Here is a 27,500-nt window from a genome sequence, read left to right on the forward strand (position 1 = left end):
TTGAAGAATATGCTTTTGAATAATTTTTGGGAATATTTATAATGTAAAATCTTCAATAAATATGGCATCATCTTAAATGACTTTACTATTATACAGTATATTTCTACCAAACTCACTATTTGCATTGTTGTTGTTAGCATCTGGGTAGCTAGCTGCGCTAACGGATATTAGAAGCTGTTTCTCAAACAATGAGAGGGAGAGCTCTCTCCTGTCAGACTGAGAGATAACTACAGCTCAGTGAGGTAAGGGACTCTCTGTTTAGATAGTTAACTTTAGTCTAGTTATCTCAGTGGTTCTCAAACCTTTTGGTCACCATTTATGAGAATAAATGAAAAACAGTTATGAAATACTATGACAGTAAAACAAGAATACAGTTTAAAAGGGATTTGTAAAATATCCATAAAGAAAAAGAAAATCTGTTTACAGTTCTGTTTCATATGGGTGTTGAGAGCTGTAGCCTATCCTTAAATTCATTTTGCTCTCAAAGTGCACCAGGTTGATGCATTTAACTTCAATATTTATCACTTGTAAAATAGCACTTTACCTCTGCTTACACCTATATGCCATTTTATATGCTGTGAGCTTATTATCGAGCCTTCATTGTAAGAGTCGCGGGTACTCTGTGTATGTGCGCGTATTCCACTGTAGCGCCCGGTACATTAATGGGAAACCCTAGTTTGTACATGTTCAATACATGTGTAACACTGTACACATGAACGTTTCTTTTTTCGGATCACCAAAAAAAAAATCTCACTCCAAGCTGGACTCAAATGTTGGCAGCCCTGGCTCAAGGTTAGCATGTAAAGTTTAGCATTCTTGGTAGGCGCTCAGGATTAGCATGTAATCTCTAATAGCTGCTCAAGAGGAATATTGGAGTTGACATGAATTTCTTTAAACAAGATAGACATGCAAGTTTGATTTGCAGTGAGTACGAATAAACCCTGACTCATCGATTAAAATGAATAATGGCTTGAATCCAGGCAAACATACAGAGGGAAGTTGGTAAAAGGTCCATCTGGCATGTGGCTGGCTTCAGGTTAGCTGCTAAAGGTTAGCATTGAGCTAATCCTGCCTAAGGTAGACAAAACTTGGACCTCCAGAAAATATATTAACCAGACATTGGGAGTTAAAACACAGATTTACCATCTGAACTGGCTTTGCAGTAAGCTTACTAAATGAGCCCGGAGCGTGTGTTTTTTGTTGGAAATGGACATGTTTCCTACCTCCTCAGTTGTAAATAACACAGTGTTCCAAGGCCATAAATAATAATGTCACTCAACCATGCCCCATTCTCATGTCCTCTGCTTGCTCTCACCACAGGCCTCTAGTACCGCTTAGCCAGGGGCCCTCAGCCTTGTGCTGCACCTTCACGCACTCACAATCAAGGAACCGCCATAAAAGCAAGTGCAATGCTTCTTCAGAGTCGGACAGTTGAGTGGTGCAAGGGCATAATCACAAACTAGAAGATTCATAATGGATGTTCTGGGAACACACATTAGTTGGCTCCCCATGTTCTTGCTAACAAAATACATCACACATGCACATGAGGAAATGTAAGTACAGATGTGTGCAGGCAAATGCTGCACACATGAACACACTGCACTTAGGGGCAGACAGTATTGATGGTTCCCTCGGGCATCACACGGACGCATCTGTTTCTGTCCCTCTGACTCTCCACACTCATAATTTCAAGTAAGTCATAACACAAATTATAAACACATATCCTTCAACCGTGACGCCTAGGAATAACAACATGGAGTGCGCTGAGCTGATTTAGTGTAGGCAAGGGCTCTTAAATCTCTACCTTCTCTCATTTTCTTCCCTCTTTCCCTCCGCATGCAGCACAGGTGGTAGTCACTCCTGTCAAGCACATACTTTTCTTTCTTATCTATTGCCTTCATCTCTTGCCATCTCTTTTTTATATATATTTTCTTGAGCAATTGGTTCTTCCTAACGTCCGCTTTCTTTGAAATTGCTTTGTGCAAATCAATACGTTTGTGTGTTTATGCTTACTCTTGACCCCATCTTAACCCTTTGTCCCCCAGAAATCTGTCTGACCTGCCAGTTTCCTATCTGCCCTGCCAGTTTCCTATCTGCCCTGTGACATCACAGTCCGTAGACAGCATGCAGCCCCGCCTCCAATAGGTCTTCATCAAAGTCTTCTCTCCTCATTTTTCATCCCTTTGTTCATAATTATCTCGTCCCGCCTGACGTTTCCTTACCCTTCTCTTATTCCAACTTTTTCATTTCACTTTTTCTTTCCATATGCTGAACCCTCTCCCCCCTCCCTCCTTTCCATCTCACCTCTCATCGCATGGTCATGTACTTTAGCCATCCATCTTCCACCTCTGCAGATCCAAATGTCTCAATATGTCCCAGGGACCATGAAGGTTAAATTGGAATCACATGTTGTAGTCGAGCTTAGAATTTCACCCCTTATAAATAAGATGTCAGTCCTACCTATGCTTTTTCCACAGAGGCTTGCATACCCTCTCTATAATAGTAATCGATATCACTAAGTAAATACTATGATTTACATACATGAATGCACAACTGTTTATGTAAACATTATGTTTAATTGCCAGCTAAAATACCGTTATCTCATAGAAAGACTAAAGTAAGAACGATTTTTTAGACCAGATATCCAGCAGTGATTATGGGATTTATTTGTCTTTTTATTGGAGAACCTTATGACTTCTCAGTGCACGGGGTCTGACTTTTATGAAGACTAATTACAAGTTTGTCTTGAAAAACCATTTAATTTCTGCCCTTTCAATTCCGAAAGGAAATGGAGATAATCCTCTGTTTGTCTACAACACGCCAAGGCTAAGTTAAGCAGGGAGTGAAACAAGAGGGAGAGAAGGGAGAGGGTTCACCCACTCAAGCTCAAGATCAGCCAATAGATACAGGGCAAGCATTTGTCTTAGTTTGTGTGTGTGTGTGTGTGTGTGTGTGTGTGTGTGTGTGTGTGTGTGTGTGTGTGTGTGTGTGTGTGTGTGTGTGTGTGTGTGTGTGTGTGTGTGTGTGTGTGTGTGTGTGTGTGTGTGTGTGTGTGTGTGTGTGTGTGTGTGTGTGTGTGTTTGTTTGTGTCTAAAAGATGAACCCTGTCTGCTAGATTCATGTACATTGCAGTGTGGACTAAAACTAAGGCCAAATGGCCACTCAAATTAGATGTGATTAAATACTCCAGTGTGATTCAGGCTCAAAGACTGTAAGTAATACTAATCAGCACACACACATACACACTCAACCACTGATTGAGGATGTGGAAGACAACATTTACAGGCTTGCTTATCATAATAATGCCCCGCTTTTATTGTTTTAGGAAGACATCACTCAGCAGAATCCTGCAGTACCACTAGGAGAGCATCCACAGAGAGACAGCTCTGTAATCGACTGTGTTAATTTAGAGCCTGGAAGTGATTTAACCTGCACTGATGCATGGCAACCACTTTGGTTTGGGGGTTTAATTTAGTCGGTTTCACAACTGTCTCAGGGTCTATCAATCATTTTCATTTGGAAAGTCTGTACCTGTGCTAGGGAATGCAGGGGTGATGCAGAACACCTTTCCGTCATAAAAACACAACATACAGTAATTATTGTAGCTTCCTTGTAGAGGTCTGCAATTGCTACAATGCTAAATACAATGATTACATTGTCAGAATGTACAGAGGAGACTTGGCTTTCATGTTTTAGCTTTGGTTTGTTACACACTTCATTATTATCTTTTTTTAGTAAGTAATCAAACAGCCACATTGTGTCCGTCATCAATTCAGCATTTGATGAATGGGAGTGCAACAATCCCTCATGAAGTGACTAAGTTGTGGTCAGAAAAAGATGGATCTTTGTTTGGCTTTTTCAGAGGAGTTCACAGATTAGATAAACCTCCTCTCTAAAACCGGGGTGGGGGTTAGAGCCCCTAACCTTTCACCGCACTCTTTCATCAACCTATTTGACCCTGCACTTAATATCCCCTACTTACATTGTTGAAGTGTTCTAAAATAGTTTTCCAGTTAAGTTTGCAGTTATTTGTTCTGCACTAAGAGTCACATCCTGACTTAGAAGCTTTCAGGTTATGTTAAAAAAAAATAGATTAGGGAAACATTTGAGACAATATATCCAAAGTTGGAGTTTCCATGTCTAGCAGTGTATACTAAAGATGGCCCACTGGCGAACAAGTTAAGGCTGTTAATCTGACACATTGTTTATGAACAGTGACACAGTGTGCCACATTCCTTGTCCATATATGTCTCTGTGCATCACCTCTTTAATTTATTTGACACAGCCAAAGATAAAAGAATGTAATATGGATTGCCACTGTGCCAATGCTCTTAAATGCAAAAATAATGATTTGTGTTTATCAGTCAGGGAAAGTAAGAATGGACTGTTGTTTCATTTGTTGATATATCAGTGGATTTCTTTAACAATAATTGGAGGCATTTTACATTATGAATGGCTAGCTCAAAGAGAATAGTCCTGTAGTCAAAAGCACTTGCTCTGGTTGAAGTAGGTCTGTGTGTCTGTGTGTAGGGTGTTGCGCATGTGTGGGTACGTGTATTCCCATTACACTGAGCATTACAGGGAATAACAGTGGAGGTGTAGAGGGGTGAAAAGTGTCACTTTGGCCCTGCTCTGTGATTAATGGTGTGATTAGCTGCTCCGATCCATCTCATAACCCACATGCATGCACGTGCAAATGCATGCACAACATACAAGCACACACAAACACAGAGGCCTTTTAATGGCCCTGAATGGGAGAATCCAGATGCGACATGCAGATAATTGTACTAAAAACACCAAATGTGGAGTCCCAGGCCGGCAGGACTTTATTCTGAGTTCGGCATGTTTATTTTCTCAATTCAGTTATTTCTGCAGGGACTTAAATCATGGAATAAAAACACTCCGATCCAGGTCAATTTTTAATTGAGTTCAAAGTGTATTTTGACTCCCTCCCTCCTCCTCTTACTTTACCCATCACCTCACACAAATCCAAACATTACCTTACCGTGTTGGTTTAATGCCTGCCTAATTTTAAATGTGGTTTCAGAGTCTGGAGTTCAGTCACGTCATTTTATCCAACTTAAAATAGCTTCAGTGTCTACAAACTAGTAAGACAGCTTGAGACTTCTTACAGTAGATGGTCATTCAGATAAAGTTAGACTGAGATCTGTTTTACAGGCCATTTCGTTATTTTCCAATCAATCAGTCAATAGCCATAGTACAGGAGTTGTGTGCATCTGGCTTTTTTTGCAAATGTGTTTGTGCTTGTGTGTTTACCAGAGAAGCCGTGTAAAATGTTTGTCACAACACAGGATTTAAAAATCCTGCTTGATGACGAGGATAGTCATCACCAAACTACTCCAAAGGCTTTTACGTCTGTTGTAGGGTTGCGCAAGACATCTCTTGAGTTAATGGTCTACATTTGTACGTCTGGTTGTGTGTCTATGATGAAGCCTTGTGGTATGTTTTCTCCCCACCTGTAGACAGTCATTTGTTGCCAACCCCCTTGCCAACGCACACATGCACGCACGCGCACACACACACACACACACACACACACACACACACACACACACACACACACACACACACACACACACACACACACACACACACACACACACACACACACACACACACACACACACACACACACACACACACACACACACACACACACACACACACACACACACACACATTGTGGTAACCGGCAGGGACAGAGGAAATATGTCATATCCTCCTCAGCCTACTCTTTTATACTCCATTACACTATCACATGTCCATGAGTCACTCTTTGGGAACACTAATACAGCACTTAGCAAACCACTTCAAAGATGTCTGCTCATTTTCTGTGGAAGCTCCGTCTGAGTTTAAGAATCTGTGGATTGAGTGGGTTTGCTGTGACATCTGCCTACGGACAAAGGCCCATAGCTGCAGATTAAGGTGTATACTCTCTGACCATGAAACACCATTCTACAGTCCTTTTTTGGGGTAAAACACATGTTAACTGTTTTGTTTATCATCAATAACCATACTTTTTTCCTCTTCACTCTATTTCCCCATGTCCCGCTCTCATCGTCTCAGGCAGCAGGCTTTGCTGGCAGCCATCAGTGAGAAGGATGCAAACATTGCCCTGCTGGAGTTATCCTCTTCCAAACGGAAGAAATCTCAGGAGGAAGTGATGGCTCTGAAGAGGGAAAAAGACAGGCTCATGCACCAGCTCAAACAGCAGGTAAATCCACCGCTCGAGACCACCAATATATTTGTATATGCATATAAGCATTGAATTAAATGTACAGCTCCCCTTGTCTAAGAGCTTGATTGGTCTGCACATAAATCAAATGGAGCCTGGCCCTGCGGTCACTGTTTAGGACATGTGAATCAAAGCAGGACTACAAATTCAAACCTGCTGCAGATGATGAAGCCTTACCTGCACTTAAACACTGAAACAGCCTCATGGGCAGACTTTTGAACTGTGAAACCAGGAACAGATAGAGGTATATTCATTCCTGGTAGTTAACAGAGTGGACTTCCCAGCCTCCAACCACACTTACTGGTGTTCAGTCATCGTAAGCCAAACCAGTGAAGCAGGAGCTGTGACTCTCCTAACAATCATGTTGCAATCAGAGTGATTAGATGTACTCAAGATGCAGGCGTAGGTTGGTATCATTGATGATTCAACAGCAGACTTTTCTGTATTACATCTTCTGGTCAAACATTGACATTATTCCCAGCACACACTCACACACATGCTTACGCACCTATTTCCCATGTTGCCCTGGTTCTCAATATGACCAGAGGCTGATGAAGGTATGTGGGTCATTAAGGTCTGGTCAGACCACATCAGTGACTGAGCTAAAGTGAATGCTAACTATAATGAGCCAACAGCAGGGAGTCTGCATATACGGTCTGCTAAGTCACGGGGGGCTTCTGGGAAACATGGTGCATTTAAAAGTCAACAGATGCAGTGGTTGTGTGTATTTGTATGCAGATCTTTGTTCGTGTCTCGTAAACAGTAAATAGTTCCTAGGGGGTGCAATTCCATTCGTGGAATTTCAAGGAAAGCCTATTATCTGTTGATCGCCATTGTATGCGTCATGTTTTCCCGTTGCAACCAGCAGTTACAGTCCACCTGTTGATGTGATGAGCTCTAATTGTAACGATGAAGCCTCCGGGCCTGGGGCAGAAAAGGGGAGAAGAGAAGAAGAAAAGAAAGGGATGTGAGACGAGAGGGATAGGCAGCATAAAGCTGCTTTCTCTCCTCTTTCCCATACATGCTAACCTGGTTTCTTGGAAAGTTTTCTGGCACACATGCATGAATCCATGTAATTGTTATTGCTTAGAAGGGTTGCACCAATATATTTGTATCTATGTATATATTTGTTACATTTTTGTTTAGAATGTTAGGAATGGCTTGAGTCAAGCCTTTTGTTGCAGTTAATTGATTAAATATTGCTTTCAGATTGGTACTTCGTAATGGCCGATCCAGGTATCGTATCAGGAAGTAAAAAGTCGGATCAGTGCATCCCTATCTCTTAGTAGAACGATGTGCCAAGGATTCATTGTTTTGGCCACCTAGTACCTGGGTCGAAATATTCAGAGACTTTATCATAACTTATTGTCGAAGAGGTTGTAAGGGTAAGAAGCTCCTATAAGAAATATCTACTTGGTTTCTTTCCATTTTGACAGTGAGCTCCCTGGAGGTTTTGTTGTTCAACATGACATACATGGCATACTCTGTCTGCTGACCCATTGACACACATATCAGGATAGGTTGCCTTCCTAAGGTCCACAACAGCCAATGGCGGAAGGAAACTGATCAGGAAATGCCAAAGAATTATGGGACTCGGAGTCTCGTAGGAGAAAGCTGATCCGTAGACAGCAGATAGATTTTCAGATAGCAGTGCCCTGTCTGACCTCCTTTGGAAGATCTTGTGTGTGTGCGTGTGTGTGTGTGTGTGTGTGTGTGTGTGTGTGTGTGTGTGTATGTGTGTGTGTGTGTGTGTGTGTGTGTGTGTGTGTGTGTGTTTGTGTGTGTGTGTGTGTGTGGGTGGGTGGGTGGGTGGGTGGGTGTGTGTGTGTGTGTGTGTGCAAAAAGCTGGCGGTCTAAGACAAACTTTTCTTTCTCGGACAGTTTGCTTCCCTCTGAGGCATACAGTAGGCCTTCTTCAGCACAGTATACAAATACACAGACACATGCATGAAGAGTGTAGTGTTCAGGCTTCCTGAGGAGAGAGTCAGAGCTAATCTGTCCCCATGCGGGAATTCTCTGAGTGTTCCCATCATAGTGATGGAGGGCTAAACGTGCTTTGAAGCTGAAAGATGGATTTGGCATCCTCAGAGGTGTGCCATTTTCTGGGACTTTTTCTTAATTTTTTCTCTCATTCTCCCTTTTTCTCTGTCTTTTTGGTCACTTGGGCATTTATCCTCTCTCTCTGCTGAAAAGATGGATTTTTTTGTTTCAGAGGTGTGCCATTTTGCTCAGCTAATGTAAAACAACCCGCTTGCTTTGTCTGTGTTACTCTGTTTTACTGGGATAGCATGGCAACGCAGAAACACACAGATTTGATTAAAGGAGTATGTATACGTGTTGTGAATGGTGCGCAGCCTTTCCCCAGCCGCATGTGTGTTTAAGGCCTTTTTTTGTCAGCCTCATGCCTCCATATGTGTTAATGCAGCTCTGCTCTAATCAGGACAGGCTTTTGATTTATTGACGGCTTGGATCGAGGTTTGGGATGCAGCTGTGAGCACAGCAGCGGGATCATCACTGCCATGTTTACACCAGCAGCTACACTTTGATACACATGCAGAGGAACCTCACGCACACACATAGTACAGTTCAAATCTGTTATGGTTGGGGATGTCAATGAAAAACTCTCCTCTCCCAGCAGTGCCACCTGTGACTATTCCAGGATCTACAGTACAAGCAGGCCTGGAGGTCATTACTGAGCTGTTTACTCTGCAAAGGCCATAATTAACACTAATTAAAACACACACATTCCACCACACAGTCATTTTATATGTGCACACCTCCGCACATGCACAACGTAACATGTCTGTACAAAAGTATGAGATGTGTGTGTGTGTGTGTGTGTGTGTGTGTGTGTGTGTGTGTGTGTGTGTGTGTGTGTATGTGTGTTTGTGTGTGTGTGTGTGTGTGTGTGTGTGTGTGTGTGTGTGTGTGTGTGTGTGTGTGTGTGTGTGTGTGTGTGTGTGTGTGTGTGTGTGTGTGTGTGTGTGTGTGTGTGTGTGTGAGAGAGTGTGTGTAAGTATGTGTGTCTGTTTGAATAAACTAGATGGCCACATGTGGGCTATCGTGACCACACAGTCAGTTTCTTCCAGAAGCAATTCATCACTTCATTCATTAATGTTTTTGTCTCAGGTCATTAAATGTACATGTACACGCACACACACACACACACACACACACACACACACACACACACACACACACACACACACACACACACACACACACACACACACACACACACACACACACACACACACACACACACACACACACACACACACACACACACACACACACACACACACACACACACACACACACACACACACACACACACACACACACACACACACACAGAGAGACATTTGGCTTCCCTTCCTACACATTTTTTTTGTAATTAGATGGCCGGAACAAGTTGTAGTTTTTTAAAATTAGATTAGCATTGAGGACTAAGCACACATTTGCCCTTCTTACCATTGACTACATATAGCAACGTTTTGAATATAATTATCAATTAAAATTCAACATAATTGTAAACATTGTGAGCCCCTAGAGCATGTACTGTGTAGCAGTAATTACATCAGCTGCATGGTATGATAGTAATTGTCCTGGCTGTAATGACAGATCTCAGCCCTGTAACTGTTGCATTGAGTCAAGCCCCACCCAGTCACACCTGCTAGTGTCAACACCTGAGGTCACGGAGGGCCGTACACCTCAACCTAGCCTTTAACTGCTCTAACCACTGGTCTGGTGTTTGTCTGGGCCCTCCTCCATCCCTCACTCTTCATCTTTATCTCTGTCTCTCTCTTTCCCTCTCACCACTGTGTCACTGTTCTCGCCTTATCTGAGCAGCTCTTCTCCAAGTTAAGCTAATTGCTAACCTCTTTAATGCCAGCCACATCCTCTCCTGTGATCCTGACTGGCTCGTTTCCTCAATCATTTAGGCCTCAGCTCCTTATCTCAGCAGTGATGTCCCCAGGCCGCTGACTACTGTAATACCATCTCCCTCCTATCCTTCAGCTGACTCAGACTTTTTTTCTCTTCCTGCCATGGCTGTCTCTCATTTGAAAAAAGGAAAGCAGTAACATTTTGGATTTCGACATGTGTGCATGTCTTTCCTTGGAATCATCTTCATTCCATACACAATCCAACCTCCCGCTCTGCAGTCGTGTACACCCTCAGGGGAAGTATCTGGGAATAAAGCTGAGCCTGTCAATGTATCTGCACCCACTCAGTCACGGTCTATCTTTTAGACAGCTGGCCTCAATGGACTTAGGCTGATTGTTAACGTTAGTCAGCCTCGGCTGTTATCTCCTTCCAAAGCAGTGATGTTGGCAGTATGACAGCTTCTTCCACAAACGCTCACACAAATACACACAGTTGCACAATACAAAACAAAGGACACATAGTCTTGCTTACCCATTTACAGGCGTTCCGAAAAATATACATATTTGTGTGTAATTTTAATCAATGACATCTAAAAGGAGGTTGCTTCACCCAAGCCAGAAAGCCTGTGGGCTACATGAAACACTCAGTAACTGTTCTTACTAGGATTCGTCTAATCCAATTAAACTATAATCTGCAATATGGATGACATTTGACAGACTTCATCAGGCACTCCGACTCACTCAATTTATGACCTGTCAAGTGTTGTTAGCGGCACTGTTTTTATCATCTTTGATGGCTTTCGACATGCTTTGCCGCCATCCAAGAATCCCTCAGCCTAATCATTCTAAGACCCAAAGAACATTTTTACGAAACAAATAAAGCAGTGTTGGAGAAATGAATGTTTTATAATTGTGGGTTATACATTTTTCTTTTCTATCTCCTTTTTTTTGGCAGACTCAGAGCAGAATGAAGCTGATAGCGGATAACTATGAGGAAGATCACATCCACCCCCAGCATCATCCTCACCATTCTCACCATATGCATCCAGCCAACGTGCATCACCGAAGCCTGCCAAGAGGGCCCCCCCATGCCAATCACCGACCCCCTATGGACCAGGTCAATATGAATGTGCACAAACTCACAGACACACACTCACACACCAGACAGTTTGGACCTGTTTACACAAGCTTACATGTGGTAGGCTTTCATCTTCATGCTTTTAAAGTTAGAGCAATTTTATTTGTCATCTCCATCACGAGTCAGTTGTGGTTGGACTGAGCAGCCTAAAATTTCCCCTCTCACTTCTCCTGTGTCTCTTCTCCTTCAACCCCGATACTTCCTGCCAAGTTAGAGTTATTCATATCATTAAGATAAGGGGCCTGAAGGGAAAATCTGCCAAATGAATGTTTTTGATCGATGGGATTTGTGTGTGAGATTAGTTTATGTATCATTCATCTCTTATATGAGCTGCCTCTCTCTGTGTATCATATCCAGACTACCCTGAGGGACAAACTTAATGTGTCAATTTGAGGAGCGCTAAGGAAGGAGCACAAACTGCTGTTGTTATTAGCATAGTGTTGGTGTGAGTGTGCGTACATCCAAGTGTGCATACTGTAGACGTGTGCATGCCTGTGTGTGTTTGTGTAAATGCACATGGCGGTGCACACCTGATTCTTTGTTGATACTATGTACTCAGATGAAATCCCTACCGGGGGAAAGTACTCTTCAAAGAAAGACAGATATGATTTAACCCCATTAGCTGATTACATCTTCTAGTTATTTGAATGGAAAATAAACTCATCACAGCTCTATTGTTGTCATGACGTTGTGATTGGGGATTTTCCAAAATTACCAAAACGAAGTGTGTTTGTGTATGTATGTTTGGGGATTGAAGATGAATACCTGGGGATTTCCACCTGAGTATAAATGTGAACATCTGTTCCATCTAATATGCACCATAACACGTTTCTAGACGTTATGTTGCTGACACTGCTGCTCAAAGAAAGTCAAACATGCACTGGGGATCCCCTGTCCTAAACCCATCCTTATACACGCACATGCATACAAGCACACAATGATGTACTTGCATCAACCCACACATTTCTCGACAATATTTAAACTAGAATAGGATAGCTGGTTTTAAATATATTTTAGCCTTTAACCCCTATAGAATAGACTCTATTTTGTATTCTTAAATGCTAAGGTCTGTGGTTGATATATGCACATTTTTCACTCACAATCTCACGCAGTACTGTATATTTATTTGAACATTTTGCATCATCTAACCAGGAACACTTTTAAATTCAAATTGTGCTGTCATTGGGTTATGCTATGATGTGCTTTTGAAGCGACTTGACAAATTGATTGGCAAGCTTTAAGGTCCCTGCATTGTACTAAGGTATTGCAGAATAGTTTGCAACCATGGCAGGCTTCATACTAAACAGTGAGCTGCAGGGGGGGGGTCACTGTTCTGTTCACATTCCTTATTGATGTCTTTCCTTCAATATGGCTACCCAACACTGTTTTACTGTGGCAGTGTTAATAGTTAAAAAGTAGCTCTCTGCAAGTGAAGAGTGTTCGTTTCTGGGAAGTCTTGTTAAGAATGTAGAGAATAACAAAAATAACTCATAAATCCAGGCATATTGGTTAAATTATACTATCTAATAAAGTTGAATGTTTACGTTTTTTCTCGCTCGCTCTCCTTTTTGTGCCAAGCACACACACTTCAAAAACAACGGGCAGCGTTGACAGAGGTCAGCCAATCACCTCTTGGCTTTTCCTCATATCTGATCTTTGGCCTTAATGGGGAAGTTCGGCCGAGGTCAGGGTGTGTGTGTGTGTGTGTGTGTGTGTGTGTGTGTGTGTGTGTGTGTGTGTGTGTGTGTGTGTGTGTGTGTGTGTGTGTGTGTGTGTGTGTGTGTGTGTGTGTGCGTGTGCGTGTGCGTGTGCGTGTGCGTGTGCGTGTGCGTGTGCGTGTGCGTGTGTGTGTGTGTGTGTGTGTGTGTGTGTGTGTGTGTGTGTGTGTGTGCTGCTGATGGGGGTTGTCAGGTCACGCAGTCTGGATGTCACTGAAGTCCCTGTTGTGAGACTGTTTTACCTCCAAACACAGGACTCCTTTAATCTCCCTCTTTCAAATGTGATGAATTACTCCATTTGTTTTTTCTTGAACACTTTGTTCTTATGCTTTCATTATTTCTGTCACTTACCTCTTCTTCACTATACTTTAACCACTCTTTTATTTGTTCCCATTTGTTTATTGCTCTACCCACATTCTTCTCTCTATACCTCTGCTGTCCCTTTCATTATTCGTTCTTCAGTCCTTTCTCCCTCCATCTATCCCATTTCGAATGCAATATGCATGTGTCGTAAGTGCATTGCCTGGTCTACGAACACCACTGGAAAGAGGATTGATGATGATAATGATGATAAAAAGGGTCTGCACGCTCAACCTAGAGACCGCAATGCCTTTCCAAGATACAGCTATGGCCATGAAAAACATATCAGTGACCACAGTTGCCTTTTTCCGCATTTGCATATGCATTTGCTCAAACAGATGCATCCACACCGCATCCACACCCAAATGGCACATTTAAGACACGTAAGCACAAATGTATGCGCTGGAAAAGTGGACACACAAATGCAAGAACACATTTCAAGGTCTTTAAAGCAGCCAAATCGCAAATCAAGCCCATTGCTATGGTTAGTTGGTCCATCTCAATCCTCTTACTATACTCCCTGTCCTTCATTTGTTTTTGATGGACTTCATGTGAGGACAGGTGAAACCTAATCAAAAGAGACAAGCACAGGAAGTGGATTTAGCTTCTTAAAATGAACACCAGGTCTGTGTCTCAGCATGGATTGTGTGCAGTTTGACGGGCATGTTGTGTTCATGTTTTTCCCATTTAGCCATGCCAGTACCGCTGCCAGATATTTGGCAGCAGCCTCAGAAGGAAATAGAAAACAGCAAGTGTTTATCAGAGAAAGAATTATACAACCTCTTCTCTTTGGTTGTTTTTTTTCTCAAAGCCTTAACATGCTGCCTGCTACAGGTTTATGAGGTATTTTGCCTGTGTGTGTGTGTGTGTGTGTGTGTGTGTGTGTGTGTGTGTGTGTGTGTGTGTGTGTGTGTGTGCGTGTGCGCGTGCGCAGGTGCGTGGACTGCGCGTGCGTGTGCGTGTAACCTGGCAGAATGAGTGGTCATATGCCTGGCTCTGTTTACAGGGCCTGTCACAGCCATTCACTGCATCTTAGCATTTACCATCTAGCATGTTCCATTGAAAGGCCATTATATCTATAGCTTAGCTGCTTAGGTGTAGCCTCCTGAGTTTACCAAGCTTGTCACAACCACTCAGTCCAACCAAAGCCGCTGTGGACTGCAGCCAAGGCCCTTGTGTTTTTTACTCTTGTGTAGCATGGACTGTCCTTTACCGTAGCTTAGTTTAGCATTATTCAGGCAAGGGCTTGGTTACTTGGTTATAGTGAGCTGACAGCTCGTGCTAACCATTGTATTGTTAGTGTCTGAGTGAATTACCCTTCTTGTTAGCAGGGCTCTTTTCTGCACAGTTTCAGCCCCAAGGAAACCCCTTGTGTGTTTAGTTATTGGTTCCTGACAATCACACTGAGGAAAGCATTTTATGATATCACACACAACTTTTTTTGAATGAGGAACATGAACAGGACTGTTTTGATTAAAAGCCACAGGGGGTTTGGAGGGCCATAGCTTTAGGCAAGGAGACTCTACTTATAAAGACATAACCACTAGGCCAGAGTTTGTACAGTAAATGGTAATGATGATGACTTCTTTTCACATGTTTTTCTCACAGGACGATGAAGAGGGAATATGGGCATGATCACCATCACCATGGAAACCCTGCATCCAATTATCCACAGTGAGTTTTCTGTTGCACAGCTTTTGTAAAAATGTTCTGCTAATTTTAGAGTTAATGCACTTCTTGCCAGGGTGTAATTCTGTATATCAGCTGCAGATATTTTAATGGTCTTCTACACAAAAGGGTTCTTTAGTGAGCTCAAGTAACCATTAGCCGGGAACACTGATGGCACCACAATAACCACAGTATTACCCAACTCTGACAGAAGAAAGTGTAATAGAACCCGGCTCCTTTTCCCATTGCTTATGAATTTCAGTTGAATAAAGAGCCTCAGTTGATTCAGAGGTTTATGGCTGCCGTTCTATAAGTGCTACAGTACTAATGTCCATATGCTGGTTGTGCCTCATGCTGTGTGTGCACTCTGTGGCTATATAGGTAACTGTGTGGTATTCGACCAATACAAACCCAACTGCCCCGCGTACCAGGGCCCGTAGGTGATAAAAACGACAGTGAGAAAAAACAGAGATGGACAAGTCTGTCCTCCCCGCCTCACTTTTTCAGGCGTAGTAAAGTTTAACCGTGCTACCCCACCCTGTTTTGTGCCAGTGTGTGGGGTAGTTAATTACAATACAACACAGAGCAGTCATGAAGCTTTTTTTTTTAAGGCTGCAAGCTGAAAAAGCATAAAATGAAGAATGCAGAGTCATAAAGGATAATTCCGGTTTTGGGGTTTTTATATCGAAGCCCCCCATAGACTCAGGATGCCTTTGAACGTATGCGTGTGGAAAGAGGTCTGTTCAGAGGGGGGTGATTGTTTTCTTGGAGCAAATGCATGTGTGAGTGAGACAAAGACAGACAGGAGGGGAAAAAAGAGAGATTTATAAATTTACTTCTGAGAGACAGAGAAAAAGAGATGCTTATGTATTTGTGCGGGAATTAGAGAAAACCAGGCAGCATGGTATACTCATACTTTCCAGTGCATCTCATTCTTTTCCCCCAGTAATCCACAGGTGGACCATCACAAGCAGACTCTGTCTCTAACCTCAATGACTTAGTAGTGGTGCACTTTGCCCTACTGCTGCTTTTGGGATTAAGAGTCCTATAGCTTGTGTGTGAGCAAATGGTTTATGTGCAGTGTAAAGCTTTGGTGTGTTTAGCTATGATGTTTGTGTGTGCATTTGAATGTCTGTGTGTGTATGTGTGTGCAAGAGAGCGTTGCTGAGCTATACTGTGCCGGAGCAGCCCACATTGCCTATAATCCAGTCCATGTGTGCTGAGAATGCAGCAGTGTCAGGATTCACCGTAATGAAACAGACCACACTGCCCCCTTTCTCCCTCTCTTTCCATCCCTCCATCTTTTTCCATCACTCCGGTTCTTTCCACCTCTCCCCAGATTTAAGCTTGCCCTGCTCTAACATTATTCTCCTTCAAGGTAAACCTAGAGCTGGACCCGTGACTCGCCTACTGCTTCGGTATCTTCAATCAGATATCGTGATGGTGTGTGTATGCACGTGTCTGCGTATTAGTACTTCTTATCCCGATCTAATAGAATAAGCCAGGCACATTAGCCTTTAGCACAAAATGGTGTTGTGGCTAGCGATATCAGTCCTGCTCATCTATCCACTGCTGTTATTCTGGCAGTTTACAATACGAGCGCGGCTAACGTGTATTAGCCATTCTCAATGGGAGAACAGATGGGAGCCATTTAGCGGTGTGTAGCTACAGCGCAATAAGGCCAGACCTAATCCCCATATCCTGTCCCTGAGTGAGCCCTCCTTAATATGAGCAAACATAGAGGACAGCAGCGCTAGACATATAGCCGGGGATCTTTGAGTATGTGTGTGTATCAGTGTCTTTGCAGGCATGCATGCTTTGATTGGTGTGTCTTATGGATAACCTTGACTCCCAGTGCTAGGCTACATTCTGAATGCCACACAGTGTTGAGTTTGAGTTCCGGGTGTGGATATGTATTGGTCATGCATAGTTCCAACTAAAAGGACACTGCGCTCTGATTGGCCCATTGTGGTTGTGTATGTCCTGCTGTTGATTACAGAGGTTTTGTTTACCCTCTTGGCCTCCCAGACCCCCCCGTACTAATGAAATAAGAATGTCTTTTTGGACAGAGAGCACAAGAAAAGGGGGTTGGAGGAAAAAGTGAAGGAGAACATGGGGCCAACAGAGTGAAGCAAAGTGGGGGGAAGAGGTTTTCTGGAAACATTATGCTTTTATCCCACCGTGAAGTTATTTGTACTGAATGAAGCGAAAAGAAGCTGAGAGGCTTTCCAAGTGGGGACAGAAATATGCTTGTGTGTTTGTGTGTGTGTGTTTGTGTGAGTGTGTTAGTGTGTGTTGGAACAGGAAGGAGAGAGGCCTTGTTCAGGTTAAAACAAGTCAAGAAGATGGCTTTCATTGGTCCATGCTGTGTTTGCACTGAATACAGTGTTTGTATATCTACATTGTTTATGCCAGTAAGTATCCCACTCTTGTGAATGCACAGCTTAAGCAAGTCTAGAAAAAGGAGTCTAAATTCATTGCCAAAATGAAATTAGCCTGCAGATTCTCAAACTCATTTGTGATTCCGAAATACAAATAGTTAGTAGAAGTGACATGTTTATGCTTGTCTCTTTTTTGCTATATCCTGATTAATCATGTCCAATGGCTCGTTGCAACCAAAACGTACTTCAAAGCTGGTTTAATTATGGGTTCCAAAGTCAATGGTCATTTTAATGTAACTTCTTCTTGCAATAAATCTCAGACTTGCCTGGAGATAATGTATTAATATAATCAATAGTGAATAGAATTGATATTGAAAAATGAGTTGTCAGTATTGATTGTGAAATGAGATAACCTGTCAGTGTCTACAATGTTATTATTCCGATGAAAGCAGTTTTCAGTTTAGACACGCCTGTCTGTTAATGTCACTGTGTTCACATTCCTTTTAACAATAATCAAAATGCCATTAAATTTAATTCAAGGTTGGCTCTGAAATAAAAGTATTGCAGCAGAATCGTAAACAGTTGAGCCAGCTCTGCCACTTTTTCTTGCCAGGATGAAAGTGTAAACAACTATCATCCCACTATTTAAATACTGAACGCTAACGGCACATATTTTAATAGGGCGCCTGAAGAAATACCTGCCCCATTTAATCAACACCTAGTAAGCGTTGATAAACAAATACATTGGTTTCACTCTGGATTGTCTAGACATTCAGCAGTGAATGCAAGCATGTTATTTGTCTTTTTTTTTATAATCTCTGTGTATGTGTGATCGTGTGAAAACATGTGCACATCTACACACACACTTGCATGTTCATTATCATCGGGTAATGTTTGGGTATGCATCTCCTCACACATGTGTGTAGTCGTGCTGTGCAGTATTCCTTTGGTGACCAATGAACCGCAGCCGGCAGGTCAGTAGAGGCGTCTGACCGAGGCCATCCCTCAGCCAGCTGTCAGCATCATCAGTTTGTGAGGTCAAAGGTTGTTCCACCAGATTGAACATGAGTGGAGAGAAGTCAATAACTCAGCCACACCTGAGCAACAACATCTAAGTCTGCTGTATCTTGTATCTATTTCAGTCCATCCTGAGAGGTGTCCAAAACAACACCTGAATTAGTTTCCAAAGGGCCCTTTTTCTTGTGAAGGTGCATCGTGCTATAGGTCTTTATTTATTTAGGCCCATGGATCTGATAGCACACAGCTCTAAGACTAATGGGAGCAGGTAACTTGTACCGAAGCTTTTATATGTTTAGAAAATCCCATTATCAGTTCCTGTAGTAAGGGCAGGAATGTTGCCTTTTGCAGTTAGTTAGAAAACCCTGTTTGTGAAAGGAAGAAATGTGTTTGGCGTGAGACAGAAGCCTAATCACATTGAATATTTGCTTAGTGTATTCATGTTGCGGCATGATGATTAATTTGATAATGATGTAGTGCTGTTTAAAAATGCCACACAAACTATTACCCTAAAGTAGGTGTATGAAAAGCGCTGATAGAGTTGCTTTGTCAATGTCGGTATCTGAAGCTGCAGACAGACAGGACCCAGAGAAGCATCTTCAGACCCAGCAGAGTGGGAGGAGGAGGAGGAGGAGGAGGAGGAGGAGGAGGAGGAGGAGGAGGAGGAGGAGGAGGAGGAGGAGGAGGAGGTGGGGAAGGATGTATGAGGAAAAGAAGGGCTGCCAATGTTTTGAGGCAGACAAGTTTATTCATGCTTTTTATGTGGCTTTCTTGAAGTTCTAGTCAGGAGAGGACAGTTAGACACCTGATGTGTGGATCATAGGGCGGTTTGTCTGAGTACGCTCCCATTCCCCACCCACAACACACTCATTACAAATACCAAGACTTGGCCACACACACAACTGCTCGTGCGAATCTGCAGGGAAAGATGTTAAGATTTTGTCATTTGAGTTCTCGAGGAGAATCCTTGCTATTCGGTGCTGGTGCTATTTGATGTGGTCATCTTATCAAAATGAATCTAAACGTTCCTGTTTGGGCCACCTACAGTAGTAGACTAAGGGAGGCACCAATAAACAGCTTGGCAGTCAGTCAGTGTGTACTGGCTGCTGTCAGCTGGAGAGATGATAACAGTTATGCAGAGAACTGTCCTCTAGCACTGTTTTCAAAAGTGGTAAGCCATTCTCTCATCGAAGCCAACCAAGTGGGACCAGCATGAGATTTGTCCGACTTGCAGCAACAGTGGGACATGAGCCTAGACATTATGAATGGTCATGCTGTCCACTGACCCAAGGGTTCTTCAGTTGCACTTTTTAAAATGAGTTTTTCTTTAATATTCTTTAAGGATTGCATTTTATTAGCAGTTTAGTTCCAGTTTTATTTTGTGGGGTATTATCTTTTAGGTACATTAAAGGTAAACATTTAACAATAAATGTAAAAGATAACTCAAGCGTGTCTATGGACCTTTTGAAGATTTATATTTCATACAGTCTTGTGGAGATGCCCAACAAATAGTCTCAGTGTGGCCGGTCTTTCTTTTTAAACTGTGCACTGAGTGCTCTGACCTCACTTGCTTTATTAAAGCATTGTGCTTCAATGATGTAGTTAAGTGTTTTTCCCAGTCGTTGTTGTTGGGGGTTTTCAGTTCAAGTGCACAAACATGCTTGCCAGAAGACAATAAGCACTTACTTTTCTCTCTCTGGTATGTAATTGAAATGACGCTATAGTGCTTTTTCCTTTAATTCACTGGCTCAGACTTATAATCTTGAACATGCGGTAAGGAACATTAACCCTTAAAAATAGCTTTATCCTTATTGGCTGTGCATATACATACACTGATTGGGTGTGTTATTATTTTCTAAATGTCATTAATTGACACATTTAAAGTTTGTAGACATGGGAAATGTTTAAGATGAAATGCTTTTAATGAGGCCGTTCATCCTCCTCTCTACGTCTGAACACGCCAGGTGTGATTCAGTCTGTGTCTGTAAACCCCTCTCTGGTTTGCTCTCTGTGAAGAAATGGCTGCACCAGCCCAGCCCACAGTCATAAATCAGTGCACCTCAAGCTGTCGCTATTTCCCCCTCTCTTTACCTCCAGTTATCTCCATCGCTTCTTAAAATGCCATTGCCACAAGATACATGCAGATATGTTTGTGGCTGACTGACAGAGAACAAAAATAATTTCAATACAAAAGAAGAAAAGCTTATTCTAACATGGTGGTGGACGGTGAGGTCTAAATAGAAACATTTATTAAATGTCTTTAGCAAGTTCTTACTGTGCTACCAGTTTCCAGAGAGAACTGTGTGTGGAAGAGAAAGCTCTGGAAGGAGAAAAAAGAAAGAGAGATTGGAAGGATTATAAGGGTGTTTTGTGAGCTTATGGAGATGGCAGCACACAAAAGCCCTTCCCTCGGGAGAAACTTGCACCTGGGAGGCACCGGCAAGCAATTGCGTGCATGTGTGTGTGTGCTTGTTTGAAAGCTCGAGATAAAAATCATTTTGCATAAGAGAACTCTTACTCGGATGCTCTGGAGGTCAGATCCCCTGTTCAAAGTGGATTACATCCCAAAGAGAAAGTGACTGATGGAGAGAGGTAGAGGGATTTTGGAGACAGAATCACAACCTTTGGACTTTAAACCTGTTATTTTCTTTAGACTTCCTGTGCTCTCCTCTTTCTCTCGCTCCCTCTCTCTCTATGCACACTTCACACTTACACACAAAAACACCACACTGCCTCAGGTCCTCTGCGTAAGAAGTGTGTTTTCAACAAAAAGACCCTCCCCTAGGCTGCCAATCTTAGACATGTCCACTGCTCCGAGGCAGAGGAAGATAATAAGGTGGAAGTTAAGTCAGAGATAGAGATACAAGCTAGGAGTCTGTCACCTGCTGAATTTACCATGTGATACTTGATCACTTCTGATATTGTAACTTTGAATGAAAGAATGTCAACATGCAGCACTTGTAATGTCTCATCTGAAGTACCACTGCACGCACACACACACACACACACACACGCACGCACGCACGCACGCACGCACGCACGCACGCACGCACGCACGCACGCACACACACACGCACGCACGCACAGACAAGCATACAGTTAAATAGACTAATAGAAAGCAAACACTTATAATCAAGATTGACGCTTACGGAAACACTGTGGCGAAGAAATAACATTAAATATATTTTAATAAGTAATAGCAGAAAGAATTCCCATATTTTCTTTCCCTATTCTATCAATGCCAGAGCTGCTATCGGACACTCCTTGTAGGATTGAAGAGGAAAACTAACAGGAATTTACCTGTTTCCTCCCGCTGAAAGTCATCCCGGTGCAGAGTCAGCGGAGAGGCTTCATAGCCCGTGCTATCGGGGAGCTACTGTAATAACATCAACAACCTTTAGACTGCCACTCAACGTTAAGGGCTGACCACTAATTAAGCCTCGTATAACAGTAGGCTGCAGTTTATTTCTCACGCTAGCCTGACACTTTCCCAAAGGTCGACCACGTCAGGGAAGCTTGTAAAAAGCGAGATGTGCTGTGTTGCCATTTATCGTAACAACAACACTTTCCTCAATAATGGATGTCTTGCAGTGTATTGAGTTATCATAGTTTACTCCTCAAAAGAGTCACTGACATTCTATATCAGTGACCTTTTCAAAACTTCAAAATGTTTATTGAACTTAGGTTTCAAATCCCAATATGGGTCACAGGCCTATTGCTGCAGGGTACCCATATGACATGGGTAGTAAAATGTTTTAAAGCCCCTGAGTCTTGGGGCTACAGAATAAACTTCTCATTAGGGCCCCACGCTAAAAAAAAGTGTTTAAACCCCTGGCCTGAACAAAAGATAGTCCAACACTGCTCAGCTTGTTGGGCTGTGTAGTTTTCAGCCAGGTTGTGTTTTCCTCTGAAACCTTAGAATTTGATGCCAGAGTGGCCTCTCTCTCTGTCACTAGATCACTAGAGAAGCAGATTAGTGCTGTAGCTGCTCGGTCTGTCCCTCACAGCTTACTGTATGTCAGTGATATAATCCTTGTCATCGAACCAATGGGTCAAGCTACTTCACAAGGCTGTATTTCCCCTACATGTATGCACTTAAACTCACATGCGCAAGTGCATACAACTGATACATATGCAGTAGAACTCCCTCTCTTTCTTTCGGTCTTATCTAGGCCCGTGGAAAAGCCATACTTGTACGATGACATTCAGCACAGGATTAAAGCCCATGTAAGACCCTCCTCAGCTTACACTGCCCCTGCCAAGTGGGGATCTATACAACCACACACTCTCATGCAACCCTGTACACACACTGGCAGAGACACAACTGCAAGCACACACACTGTAAGCACGCAAGCACAGATTTGTTTGTTTGTGGACACACTCACAATCACACACAAATCCCTGCACCATTGTTGCTCAGCCTGTTATACTCTCGTTATTTCAGTCCTTAGGAAGTCCATTTACTCAACAAATACAGCAAGACACACAGTCCTGCCGCACGCACGCACGCACGCGCGCGCACGCACACACACACACACACACACACACACACACACACACACACACACACACACACACACACACACACACACACACACACACACACACACACACATCCTTTTGTCCGGCATCCCTCAACTGCCGTCCTCGCCCCTCTCTACGAATCAAGGGTATCCTTGCCAGGAATGAGCCCAGACACCAATCCCATCTGTCTACAATGGAATTATAGATCCCCCCCAAAACACACACACGCACGCACACACACATACACACACACACACACACACACACACACACACACACACACACACACACACACACACACACACACACACACACACACACACACACACACACACACACACACACACACACACACACACAACTACAAACTCACATACAAACAGCAGTGTCTGCACTAGTAGGGCCACAATGGAGAATAGCAGTTACTAAAGAGAGGTGATTGAGGCTGGTGGTAGATTGAACACAGACTCTCTGGGTTTTTGTCATCCAGACATGGTCAGGACATTAGTTAGGATGCTGCTGTGAATCTAGGTCACATTGTGTGTACAGTATGTGTCTTATTTCTTGTGTGCATACCTCCGGGGTTAGTTGGTTGGGTCTGGAGAGGATTCTCATTGGAATGTGTTCTGATTGGGCTAGACAGCGATACTTTTCTGATTGGTTGTTTATCCCGGGGCTTCCACTTTGGGGCTTGCTTTGAATCAGTGCATTTCTGTCACTCCCTCTCTGTTTCTTTTTGTTTCTTTTCTTCTTTCTCTCCATCTCTATATCTTGTAGAGTGCTGCTGGCTGTGTGTTTGATGTAAGTCTATTTGACGAGCTAAAGCAGAACCAGCAGTGGAACTTCTTTGTGTTTCTGCCAAGCCAGCGATGCTCAAAGTGGAGATGGTTGCCCACAGTATCCTTAGGTGCTAAGTAAGTGGTCAATTACAATATGCTTTATCAAAATAAAGTTGTGTTGATTTGTAGAGTAACTCACGAGGCTGTATATCTTTGGATGTGTTGCTTCAAGCTTGTAATTTACATTCCCCGACTACAGTTGTATTTTGACGTATCTAAAAACTGCCCTAAAGGAAGTAGTATATTTCTTGTAGAGCAGCTTGTTTCCAAGTACAGAATTATTTATTATGTTTTTCTTTTTTGTGGTATAGATTGTTGAAATGGCATTGGTATTGTGTATTTGCATGGGAAAAGACCAATTCCACTAGTGAAGCATTTCTGTGAGGATCAAACAAACTCCACTGCCTCTTGTTTTTTCTTTTTTAAAGTTGTAAAATCTGTGCAACTTCTTCTCTTTCTCCAATCTTTTCATAAACCTCGAATCTCACAATAATAAAGACAAGTAATTAGGGATAGTAGTGGTCTAATGGATAGTGAGGTGTGCTGAAGTTCGGAAGTTTGTGAGTTCAAATCCCGCCAGGAACACCACCACTAGTGTGCCCTTAGTTACTCCAGGGAGAATGTCCCTGTAATTGGTAATTGACAGTTGCTTTGGATAAAAGCGTCAGCTAGATGAAATGTAATGTAATGTAATTTCACTTTAGAGTTGTAGGATTTGCAACTGTTTTCTATATACCAGCACTCTCTACTATCAGAATCAGTGCAGCACACAAAAACCCACAGTTGATGCCACCTTTACTTGATAGTTTAGTGATATGGACACATTTAGTATACAGTTCCAAAAAAAATGTTGTTTGCTGTATCTTTTCATCGATGGATCTTGTGGCTTTCACTCATGCTTTAAACTTGTTTGTCTGAGTCTTTACATTTAATAGTTGATGTTTGAATTTGAAGAATTCCCTAATTTCTAGACTATAATTTTGATCACATTATTCCATCGAAATCACCCTATATTTACATGGGATGTGTCAATTCTCAGAGTAACCACATTCACCATCCTGTGACAACCAACCTGTTTTTTAAAAACTCTGCCCATCTGTAATTTAAACTATCCTGAACTGTACACTAGCTGGCAGAGTTCTGAAGAGAGAGGTAACTGAGCAAGAGAGGCTTACTTGATTATTCTTTCTCACCAAAAGCAGAGTAGAGCATGGCAGCATAAAACACCAGTCATCAATAGATGCCATTGTCCTTTCGCTCCACTCTAATATCCTATCCAGGAGTTGCCTAGCCTGTCAGAGTGTGTACGCAGCAAGGCTTCAACCCTGCAGCTATGGGATTAGCTCCACTGCTGGGTGGTCCTCCTCGTACTGATCTCAGAACAGCATCGCAGTTTACTCCACACTCATTCTAGGTGTCAGGATTATGAATCAGATCAGGTCCTTGAGGTTTGAAGCTGACCGTTGTAAGCATTTGATACTTGATGTTTGGCTTGATTTGCACATTAACAATTTGAAGTCGTTTCCATGAACTAATGATCTGAAAAAACGTTTAGAGAAAGGTTCTTAAGATTTTAAGGTTGCGATATTGAATCCTCAGTCTCTTTGGGAAGACTTGGCTGGATTAATGGGCTCTGCTTGAGCTCTAGTGTTACTGCTCAGTGGCCAACATACGAAATCTGCGGTTGTATTATGCGGCGGTCAGACCAGAAGTGGCAAGGTTGACATTTATTTGCTTGCTGTGGCAAACAGCGGGCGGGACAGGAAACAGTGTGGGCAGGGTTGCAAGCTTAGGCTAGCCAGCTAACATTAGATATCCACAAGTTCAGAATGACTGTGGAAGTTGATCTTCGGATCAGCGGAGCACTGGTTCCAACCCCACTACAGTCAGCATGTTGTTGTGTCCCTGGGCAAGAAACTTCACCTCAAATTGATCCTGTGCGGACTGCCCATAGTATTGAATGTATGTAAGTCACTTTGGGTAAAAGCGTCTAACAAGTGACATGTAATCTAATGTAAAATGTAACTTCTGAATGAAAGTACCCTCTTTTCAAAATTGCCTAGATGTTGATGATACGTTATCAATCCATAGATAGATAGATAGATAGATAGATAGATAGATAGATAGATAGATAGATAGATAGATAGATAGATAGATAGATAGATAGGTATACTTTATTGATCCCAACTTGGGAAATGTTTGCTTTCAGCAGCACAATAAAACACAAGGCAATGTCCATAAGAGAAACTAAGACACAGAAATAAACAGTCCAAAGGAAGTGGATGTGTTTAGTGAGAGCATTTGGTGTGACTGCGGCTTTAGTCAGCTACCAGGTGGAACAATACAGCTAGAAAGATAAGGTAAGGTGTTGATGGCACATTTTTCTGGATAAATTATAAGTAAGAAAAAAGCCAAAGAAAGGTTTTTTCTATTCTGGTGATGAGTGTTTTACATAGAATAGCTAAAATCACACAGGCAAGTTAGAAGTGTAAAGCCATGGCTATTATTCATTGGTTCCTTCACTTTTTCTTGGCTTTTTCTTGGCTTTCTACTTTGACTTCTATTCTTGAACACATCACCCTTGAGTGGTTAAGCTGGTTGTATTGAGGACAGAGCACTGGTTGGCATTTCCCCCTCACATACACCTAGCACATGTTCTCCATAACAGAAATCTCAAAGACAGACAGGTAGTGTGACAGGAGTAAAGCTGTCGGAGGCCTGGCGTTCTCCCCATCTGAAGGGATGGGAGCGGAGGACAATGTAAACACTCTGTCACACACATAAACAAGACCCCGCTTAGGTTTCACTGCACAGTTAGAGAAAACTCACCCTCTCCTTTATAGAGAAAGTATTTGTGTAATTTGTTTATGTGAGATTCCATAGCCCTAATGGGGAAATGGCTTTTTCGGCATCACACTACACCTGAGTTCAATTTCACAAGCTCTCTCACAGACAGATCGTAAAGATGGCATACCAGAGCGGACGCAATCTTTCTTTCTCTTCTGTGTCTCAATTTAATTTCTCAGCCTTCCTTTGTCTTAGTCACATTCTTTCTCCCTGCCTCCTCCCTCTTTTCTTCTCTCCCTCTGCTTTTATCTCTCCCTGTGTCTGATCGCTGCGCAGAGTAATTATTCAACAGATACTCAATAACGGGTGAGTCAGAGAGGTGTTGAGGTCATTTTTATTGTTGAGATTTATTAGAAGGTTGTTTTTGTGGTTGATAATTATGGTCGCAACGGATCACGAAGTCATCCGGAAAAAAAAACCTTCTATTTACTTTGATATAGTCATAGTTCATTTTGGTTAAATCACACGATTTAAATGAATAGGATTTAAACAATAGTCCTTTTATTTTAAAGTTAGCTTTGATCAAAGAAAAATTGTAATGCCACGTCACCACCTATGTGGGATAATAAAGGATTGGTGACTAGAAATCATTAATGCCAATCTCCTGATTTAATGTTTTTATTGAAAAAACAGTGAAAATACATTTCATATGAAGAATTTATGAACAGGCCCTAAAATGTTTAAACTAACATAACCTCTTTGTGGTTAAACATGCTTTATCAAGCACGAAATCAACCTGTGTGAGTGTGTATTCCTGCATACATGTATGCATATATTTGTGTTTACTCAAAATTAAAAATACAATCTTTCTGGGAATACAATCCAAAGAATGTATAATATGTGAGAGTATACTTCTTTTTTTTCA

At 42.3% G+C, this 27,500-nt stretch overlaps 1 protein-coding gene across 11 annotated transcripts in view; it reads left to right on the forward strand.

Moving 5' to 3' along the window:
* LOC307035604 (ERC protein 2-like) overlaps positions 1 to 27,500 on the forward strand; it is a 146,072-nt gene that overhangs the window by 96,532 nt on the left and 22,040 nt on the right. For 8 of the 11 annotated variants that reach the window (XM_079675157.1, XM_079675159.1, XM_079675162.1 and 5 more), the window contains 3 exons: positions 6,088 to 6,235; positions 11,099 to 11,260; positions 14,968 to 15,033. In XM_079675157.1, the coding sequence (XP_079531283.1) occupies positions 6,088 to 6,235; positions 11,099 to 11,260; positions 14,968 to 14,994 (337 nt within the window). In that variant the 3' untranslated portion in view covers positions 14,995 to 15,033. Of the gene's footprint in view, positions 1 to 6,087; positions 6,236 to 11,098; positions 11,261 to 14,967; positions 15,034 to 26,911; positions 26,942 to 27,500 lie in introns of all 11 variants that reach the window. The other 3 variants (XR_013807148.1, XR_013807147.1, XM_079675163.1) reach the window with 3 other exon arrangements.

The sequence above is a fragment of the Notothenia rossii genome, assembly GCF_949606895.1.
Source record: "Notothenia rossii genome assembly, chromosome: 4".
Lineage (NCBI taxonomy): Eukaryota > Metazoa > Chordata > Actinopteri > Perciformes > Nototheniidae > Notothenia > Notothenia rossii.